This window comes from Vanacampus margaritifer, chromosome 6, assembly GCF_051991255.1.
Source record: "Vanacampus margaritifer isolate UIUO_Vmar chromosome 6, RoL_Vmar_1.0, whole genome shotgun sequence".
In the NCBI taxonomy this organism is placed as follows: Eukaryota; Metazoa; Chordata; class Actinopteri; order Syngnathiformes; family Syngnathidae; genus Vanacampus; species Vanacampus margaritifer.
Genome location: NC_135437.1, coordinates 14,105,940 through 14,114,892, shown reverse-complemented (window position 1 = coordinate 14,114,892; position 8,953 = coordinate 14,105,940). Strand labels below are relative to the sequence as shown.

Below are 8,953 nucleotides of genomic sequence, written 5' to 3'. Positions count from 1 at the left end.
CATTTATCCGTTGATAAAATGGGATCAAATTTGTTTAATATGCTATTTCAACCATGTCATTGTAGTCAATGGGATCAAATTCAACAATTGATCGTTGAAAAGACTTTCTTTACTGTACTATATTACAATGTTGTTAGGTTTACCTGCTCACAAGCAAAATAGCCAATCAATACGGGTGAACGTACTGCAAGGAACCTGAATGAGAGCTCATATTTTTGTCCAACCAAAATATTACAAGCGTCATTCATAAACAGTGCATACCATAACCACAATAATCAACATAGTGTTACCATTCCCACATACTTTTTTCTTATACATGCATAAAAAACTCATACAAGAATCTACATTTATTTTAATTCACAGTATTTTACAATATAAATCATTCAATTGATTAAATCATGCTGCAAATAGATCTAGAATTAAAAAAAAAAAAGTATAGCTCAATATTTCTGACTAAAATGTTAGACAGGAAAACAAGTATTGCATCCAAGGAAATCAGAGCAGATGAGGCCAGATTTAAAATGTTGATTAACTAATAATGACAAAGTAGGGGCACAAAAATATCATCATGAACATAAGATGTCATTCAAGTGCAAATAAACTTTCTAATGTAAACTACAACATGAAATAAACTTCACATTGGCTTCTTAATGCGTCACTTGTTCACCCACAGCGTGATGTCACACCTCCATATGTATGCTACTTAATGTTCATTTGCTCAGTTTATCACATTAGATTTGGCTGTTCACAATGAGACCAGAAGTATCATCAAAACAAGTCCAACATGGAAGCCAATGCAAACATAATGGCAGTTATAGTATTAACTAACAAAACATGCATGTCAATCTCTGGTTGAGTGCATTTAGAATGGCTTTTGCCACGTTGGGAAATCCGAGGATTAGCAAGCGTCCCCGCTGACTGACATGCCCTCCCCCCGCGGCGACGAACACCGTGACACTCCTCGCTCAGTGTTGTCGGGGCTCGAGCCGCTTTGACTGTGCAGGTCGGCGGCTGTGCTGCTGGCGGGAGTGGACGTAGGTTTGGCTTTCTCCTTAAAGTCTGTGATTATTACTGTTAGGTCACCGACTGTGACCTCCAAATGCTGAGCGCTGCTTCTGTCCACGTTTTTTAACCTCGGTCTGGAGAGGCAGAAGAAAAAATCTGGATGAATTGTTTCCCAAACTTAACTGAGAAAGGCGCATATGTTACATTAGGAAAATCTCAAGGGACACGACCAAACAAAAATACAGTGAAATAATTATGATCTCATCTCAATGTACTTTACTCACAAATTTACTTGGTGTGAAATCTAACTAGGCCTGTTTAGTTCAACACAAAGAGTATTATTCAGTTGTATGAATGGCAACAGGACAAGACACGTTAATTGTATCTTCCGCTATCTTTTTGGGAGAGCATTTAATTGTTTGGCCTGTCATTATGTTGCTGGCAATGGTTATTGAAAAAAAAAACATTATTTGTAGTAAATGAAAGAATATTCAGAGCAATTTAGTGAAATTGGATCATTTCCGCCAGACACCTGATAATCTAATGAAACATAATGAACTAATACTGATGAATGTGGCTATCAGACGAATAAATACCTCATCTTTTTTAGGCTTTTTTTCCTCAGCGTGAGTTCTTTGTCACTCTTCTCCGATTTTTCTTTCTTCTCCTTCCTTAACAGCGTGGGCGGCGGTGCAAATTGCTGATTTACTTGCTGTACTAGCAACTGGGAAATGGGCCGTGGTTTTCTAAAAACAAACAAAAGGACATGAGTGTGACAGTTACACTTGAGTGTATCTGCAAGACAGTTGCATGAGTGTGTTCTATGGGTGGTAATTCAAAAATGATTACATCTCTGATGATGCCAATCAAAATTTAGTTTGTATCTTTGCAGTGGCAGAACAGCTGTAATGGATCTAATTAAAAAAGTGACATTGTTAAGTATATTAGCCTGTTCTCTAATCTCTCCACAGACCACTAACAAACATGCAACGGACAAAATGTTAGGCAGGTCTAAGATGTAAACACTTCATTTGAATTTGTTGGGCACCTAAAATGATTGGAGGAGGAGGAGGAAAGCAAGGGAGTTTGTAACCCCCCCCCAAAGGAAGGCTTTGTGGTGGAGTTGGACAGTGGAACATCAGTGGCAGAAAGGAGGATGCTAATGACTAATCTACACATCTAATTCCAGTATTCAGCCTGGTTGACCACATGGGATTGTGGGATACGTTACTATTTTTAGTTCAAAAAGGACGGAGCAGCCCCCCCACATTCATTCAAAACCTAGGGACCCTTTTCATGGTGCGTTAACTGTACCGGGGGGAGGGGGGGGCAAGCACTTTGTTTTGTGTATACAACAAAATAATAAACATCCGATACAAACTGACTCCAGCGATCTTAAAGTCGTCTTGACACTTGTGCAAACACAATACAGCCTTTCTTTTGTCCAAACGTGACAAGATTTGACACTTTCTTACCGAGTTGACGTCCCTTTCCGGACATCGCACATCGTGCACTTGAACGCCTCGGCGGTGTTCCTGAAGGTGCAGACGCTACAGTCCCAGTAGCCATCGTCGGCTGGCGGCTGCTTCGGTTGCCGTTTCGGCCTTCGAACAACACAAAACAACAAGCTTGCCGTAAAAACCGTGTGCGGATAAAGTTCAATCCAAAGCGCTACGGCTATACTGCTTTAAACTCTGAAGTCGTCCAAACGGAAGAGCTTTCAAACACACGGCTGCCTCGCATCTAACAAGCTAATCGCCATGTAAACAGTTCGGTTAAAAAGAGCTCCATCAATTTCCCCGGGCGGTCGGACTCGTATTTCATTCGATCGTTACCTCGTGGGACTCTTCTTGTCACCCATAATACACACGTTGCCGTCAGTGTGGTTAAAGGGCTCAAACGTTACCATTAACAAAAAAATAAACACATCGCGTTCGGCTGCTACTCCACTGTCGTTGTAACTCCCGTCGACGACGGTCATGTGACCGGCGTCCAACAATCACGTTTCACGTGATCACTACAGCGCTCCGATTCAGACAAACCTTGTGGGAAATACTTTAGAAAACCCAGCAATACTAATCTAATATGTGTATCGTTTTAAATCAAGTGTATTTTGTCTTATTGATATGCTATTATGTTGGTCTTGCATTGAGGCAGTATGGACAGTCACACTTTCTCAAGTGTCCACCAGGAGATGCGGTTTCCCCAAATTAAGATTTATCGAAGAGCAGACGCAAACAAAAACAAAGCGCATCACATAACGCATCACTAAAACAAAATTAGAAAATTCATAAGGAAAATCAGTCATGGTCTGTGTAACAAAACCAATATTTATGACAGAATGTATGCATTGATGTTTTCAAGCGGTGTGTAGGTAAGAATTTACAGTGTTGGTGGTGCCAATACAGTAGGACCTTTCGTTTTCTCTTTTTTCTCCTTCTATTTTCTTTCCAATTATTATTATTTAGTAGCCTGGCTAATTATGTAGTGTAAAAAGACCAGGAAGGCGTCAGGGCCGATGAGGTGTACTCCTGTTTGAAAGTCTGCACTAACCAGCTGTCTCCAGTCTTCACACAGATTTTCAACAGATCTTTGGAGCTGTGTGAGGACCCATCCTACTTTAAATGCCCCACCATCACTCCGCAAGAAAACGGCTATATCAGTACTGTGTTACTTCACACTGCAGTTTTATACATCGGTAATCGGCTGCCGCCATGCAGGTCCTTCTGGGAGCAAATCAGGGTTTAGTGACAGTGTCTTGCTTCTCAGGGTCACTTGGACATGTTCACCAGGGTTGAGGATCAATCCCGCAACCTTTGCGTTTGGAGAGGAACATATTTTAATAAATTGTGGATATTTGGTAAATGATGAAAGGAGGGGTCGAAGGCAAGTCATATCTCACATCAAAAATGGTTCACATAGCATGCAAGCAGCTCGTGCTTTTCAACTCTCTGATCTCTCGTTTCAAGTACAGTATTTCACCTATTTTAACCCATAGTTCCCTCCCTTCTCAATGTATAGGTTCTTGTAATTTAAACACCGTTAGATGGCGGTAATGCACCTAAACGATTCTTGCCAATACCAACCGCAACAAACCACTAAAAGAAGAAGAAAACGAAGCACGTCGGCATGCTTTAATGCGGGAATCAAAGGTCCTTTAGGTATAAATAAATGTGCACTACCGATATACTAAGACTTTTGTTTGGTGACCGGTGATTGAATTAATTGTGTTATTTGGCTGTTTTTCCAGAGGCGTTACTTGTGTCGGATTTTGCTACTTCCTTGTGCGATGCTATGCGAATTAGCTAACAGATGCTAACGGACAGGCTTTGACCAACCTTGCCTCTCACGTATTTTCAGCCTTAAAACAGCAATATCAGTTTATTTGTGAAAATTGTCAGCTATTGTGGTGTTGTATAAGACAATTGGGGAACGAACAACTTCACCGAGACGAACATTGCTTGCTTGTAGGGCCGTCGTGTTGGACTCAACATCATCGTGTTCGCATCCCAATAAACATCAAAAGTAAGTGGAACAATTTTCAAGTTTGTATTATTTACGTATTAAGACCTGCATGTGTTTTATTCAGTAGCATGTGTAAATTAATTGCCCATGTGCTGGTAGTTATAACCGTCTTCAGTCTTTTTCCAATCCATCTTAAAACAGTCAGTTTTTAACTATATGCAAGTGAACAGTTGTGATGAACAGCCACATTGTTTACCAAGTAATCTATCTTTTTTAGTGTCTAATAAACCAGAGTGGCACTCGATGCGTCAGCGTTATGAACATCAGTTCCCACCAGCGAATAGCAGAGAGGTAAGATATAAGATGATGTTTCAAGGCAGTGGATATTTTCGCCGTGATTGGCAGCTCTCTTGCTAGCGTTATTTTGCCGTGAACGGCTGTCATCGGTTTTACTAACCATAACCTTAACCCTAATGACATATTACCAGCCTAATCCTAACCCAAACCGTCAGGATTCGAACCCAAGAGCTAGTATGCATTCGCTGCCGTAGAATTTGTACTTGTAGTTCTCATGCAATTCACGGCTAAAAAGTGCTAAGTTGCGAAAAATATACGACATTGAATTGAGGTTTGATGTTAATATACTGGCCAAAAATAACCCTTTGATGAAATTATAGTAAAGTTCATAAACAGAATCAAAGCTCAAATGATTACATTATCCCTCATTTACAGTAATGCAAACTTTTTTTTTTGACTGGGGATGGCAATAAACAGTTTGAAGCAAGTACTTGGCATCTTCTTTGAACAGTTGTCCACTTTCTGACAAACTGCTGCTTTTTGTGTATCAAATTTTTACTTGCGAGTCAATCAAGCGATGGCTCATATCTCGATAAACTGGTAAATCTGGTCACTCGTAAATTATGGGTACCAGACTACAATAATGTGGGTGAAAGACAAGAATGTTTACCTTTGGTCTGTCGTGTACATATTCTTTTAAGATTTAAAACTCACGTTTCCTTGCTTTGTGTCCTAAAGCGCCTGTTGCTGAAAGTGATCCCTCTAAGACACTGCTGAATTCTAAACCAGAAACTCATATCTTATTTCTGTGACATCAGAGCTTTGTGCCCTGGAGATGATGTCGTACAAATCGATTATGTCATTTCAAAGCAGGCTTTGTGTCATTTACAGTCCCCCAAATCATGTACATTTTGTGTAGGATGTATTTCTTGGGTAGACTCTGCAATGCCAGCGGTTCTATTCACTCATGCAGCACAATGTGTTTTTCAGGTGACAGTGCATAGGGGGGTCAATGCAAATTTCATTTTTGAAAAGAGCTCTTACCACCCTCCCCCTGCAATGGTGGACTATGAGAGAGGATATGAAAATGAGCAGTGGTATGAGGATGGCCCAGGTTACCACGGTGAAGAAATTCCCAGGGATTACCCACCAGAGACATACTACGATGAAAACCCCAAATATGGCAGCTTCCACAGACACGCTCCACCCCACCACCAGGTAAGACTAGACCGGGCTGTCTGAAACCAATCATATTTCTATTCAGTTTAGAACATCTCAACACTATAACAATGAAACAGTGAATATGTGCCAATATTGCCTTATCATGCCTTTCATTTTTTTTTTTTTTCCCCTTTACCCTCTTTAGGAGTCACACTATCAAGGTCCACATTATGGCAGAGATGATTTGAGGCATCAATTACGCTCAAGGTGATTTGTTATTTGCTTTAAAGTATTTGAATTAGGGCTGAATGATTAATTGCAATTGCAATTAAATTGCGGTTTGACAAAACACGATTACGTGGTCGTGAAAAGCTGTGATTTAAATGCTTGTTGAAACGGAGCGGAAGACCTTGAGACGAGTGTCTAACATGTTTAATCTGTTTGATCTTGGTTTTAAAACAACACTTCACCATTGTGATTTATGACTTTTCGGCTGCCGTATTTTGTAAACCGAGTGTACACGCAAGTGTGTGGCCGGCAGCGGCTGATAAATTTGTGTTGTCCTTGAGGCTAAATAGGTCTTTATGTGGCCGTATGTTCTGTTGTCCGATTTCATGAATGAAAATTAGGACGGACAAAATGATTATTGCTCGTCATTACCCACCGTCATTTAGGTGCCGCAGCCTCTTTTAATGTACATATTGTAGTGAACAAATCAGGCCAAGCAGAGAACAAACAACAACTCTTAATGACAATTTGCAAGTAACTGTCGGTGGTAACCACGCCAGAACACAACAGCACCGCTTAGCTTACCAAAACAAAAGTCTGTCTCGCCTTCACGGCCCGTCCAGACCATGGGAAACTACCCCACCCGCGACCCACCCACGAGGATTGCTACAGAATGCTAGTGTTTTTTTTAAATCAAATCGTAAAATGTTACGACATATAAGCAGGTATAATTTTACTTTGCCGACACTTTAGCATGTGTGTGTTTACTGACTGGAGATCGCTAAGTTTAATTTTTTTGATATGTATATTGTATTTATTTATTGATAAATGCAGTGTTTACATGTCATGTTTCGTGCAACATGAATAGTTGGATATATTGAAGTGGTAAATTGTAAATGTAACTTTAATTGCAGTAAAAAAAAAAAAAAAAAAAAACTGATATTAAGGCACCATTTGCCTTTATCTTAAAATCCTGTCATCTATAATAGATTTGATATCGTTTATTATAATTAACTTTTTTTTGGGTAAAAAAATTAATTGAAAAGGACCTTGAAAAAAATAATTGCGTATATCACAATCGCAATTTTTTGGGGGGAAATCGCAATTAGATTATTTTCCATAGTCGTTCAGCCCTAATTTAAATGGTTTACTTTAGTCACCATCATTGTTTTTTAACTCTTCCTCCAAATTTGGTGATAAGCCTATTGCATTATTTTAAGGCGGTTATATTCCACTAATTAATTAGATTTTTAAGATTTTAGTTGTATAAATATTGGATTTGTGTGGTCCCTGTATCCATTTCCGGGAACAACTCGATCACATCACATTTCTGTAAAAGAAAGATCGGTTCAATGTAGGTCTTAATTTAAAAAAATTAAGTAAAACTAGGGCTGCACAATATATCGAAAAAATACCGTAATTGCGATGATGGCACGTTCAATATGCTCATCGCAAAGACGTGCGATAAATTAAAAGTTTTGTTATAGTACTGTATGCTTCGTTGCACGCCTCCCTAGATACTGCTCTCCTATTGGCTGGAGCAGACCACAGGCGTCCGGTTAGCAACTTCGCAGCTGTGGAAGGAGGAAAAATAAATAGCACACTCGGGAGAGGAAGAAATGAACGAGGATGAAAACAATGAACTGTCTGTGCCTAAAAAGAATAGCACATTTGCAATATGGCACTACTTCCTACTTCGGCTTCAAGAAAGATGTGCAAGTGATGTCGAAGAACAGTGGCTACGTCAAGAGGAAACGCAACCAATCTACACAGGCATCTTCAGAGTCCCAATACTACTAACGTGAAGGCAAGAGATAAAATAGCAAATCGATAACCATTAATGACAGTTTTGCGAGAAAACTTCCAAGCGCCACAAAGCTATTACTACATTTTGCCAGAAAGTACCTTAGTCTGTATTGACCTTGGACACTGGACGGCAAAAGAGCCACATGCCTTAATTTTAACCATTGAATTTCATACAGCGTGAAGTCCTTTATCTAATCGATTATCTTATAAAATGGTCATATCTTGCTTTGCGGTCGGTTGTACAGACAGACAAAGGAGTAAACCAAATGCATACCTACTAATGAAGACAAAAAAGGCGTCGATTGAACGGGAAGACTTACATCTTAAGCTCTTTGTTTTCAAGAATTATTATAATATTTTTCTGTATACATTATTTAATTTACCAGTCATGCGTAAAGCGCTTGAGAATTTCATGGTTGTCACTTACCCATAGTTATGCTTGAATAAAATAACTGATTAGGAGTACAGTGTTACCTCGTTTTTTTGCTGGGGTTAGGTTCCCAAAAATACCAACAATAAATGAAACCCGCGAAGTAGTTAGCTTTATGTTTTACATTTATTATAAATGTTTTAAGGCTCTTAACCCCCTCAACACAGTTTATACAGTTTTCTCATTGAGGCATTTACATTATCTCACATTTCTCTCTTGTTTAAACATTCTCAATGTTCAAACCTTCATACATTTTATAAAATGGGTCCATTACTGTAAAAAACAATGCATGTAAAATTGCAATTTAAAGAATCAGCGAAACAGTGAGGGCGCGAAAAGTGAACCGCATTATAGCGAGGGAACACTGTAATGCTTTTTTTTTTGGTCCTCGCATGTTTAGGGTAACACTTGTTTAAGTGTTTGCACTTTATATATTTAGCCTAAATTACAATGTTTAGATCAGATTACTGTACATTTTCTACTCATATTTCACATTTAAAGCTTATTTTTTTAATTAGATAATGGAAATATTGTTATTTTTAGACATATTTTAAATATCGC

At 39.0% G+C, this 8,953-nt stretch overlaps 2 protein-coding genes across 5 annotated transcripts in view; one reads left to right on the top strand and one right to left on the bottom strand.

Moving 5' to 3' along the window:
* LOC144053524 (uncharacterized) overlaps window positions 1-8,953 on the top strand; it is a 54,233-nt gene that overhangs the window by 30,202 nt on the left and 15,078 nt on the right. For 3 of the 4 annotated variants that reach the window (XM_077568055.1, XM_077568054.1, XM_077568057.1), the window contains exons 1-5: window positions 4,046-4,166; window positions 4,477-4,530; window positions 4,748-4,821; window positions 5,758-5,985; window positions 6,134-6,195. In XM_077568055.1, the coding sequence (XP_077424181.1) occupies window positions 4,052-4,166; window positions 4,477-4,530; window positions 4,748-4,821; window positions 5,758-5,985; window positions 6,134-6,195 (533 nt within the window). In that variant the 5' untranslated portion in view covers window positions 4,046-4,051. Of the gene's footprint in view, window positions 1-4,045; window positions 4,167-4,476; window positions 4,531-4,747; window positions 4,822-5,757; window positions 5,986-6,133; window positions 6,196-8,953 lie in introns of those variants that run through there. The other variant, XM_077568058.1, reaches the window with a different exon arrangement.
* On the bottom strand, window positions 333-3,184 carry LOC144053525 (YY1-associated factor 2-like). Its single transcript, XM_077568059.1, has 4 exons — window positions 2,841-3,184; window positions 2,481-2,609; window positions 1,602-1,751; window positions 333-1,139 (listed from the first exon to the last, which is right to left on the bottom strand). Exons 1-4 carry the CDS (start codon window positions 2,984-2,986, stop codon window positions 899-901), a joined length of 666 nt encoding a protein of 221 aa, XP_077424185.1. The 5' UTR covers window positions 2,987-3,184; the 3' UTR covers window positions 333-898.

Bases quoted from the DNA above. Each gene is read 5' to 3' on its own strand.
- LOC144053525 (XM_077568059.1), bottom strand. From the start codon at position 2,986: ATGACCGTCGTCGACGGGAGTTACAACGACAGTGGAGTAGCAGCCGAA. The intron at 2,610-2,840 runs GTAACGATCGAA...TGTTGTTCGAAG, and splicing joins GACAAGAAGAGTCCCACGAG to GCCGAAACGGCAACCGAAGC. The intron at 1,140-1,601 runs GTATTTATTCGT...CTGCCTCTCCAG, and splicing joins AAAAGCCTAAAAAAGATGAG to ACCGAGGTTAAAAAACGTGG.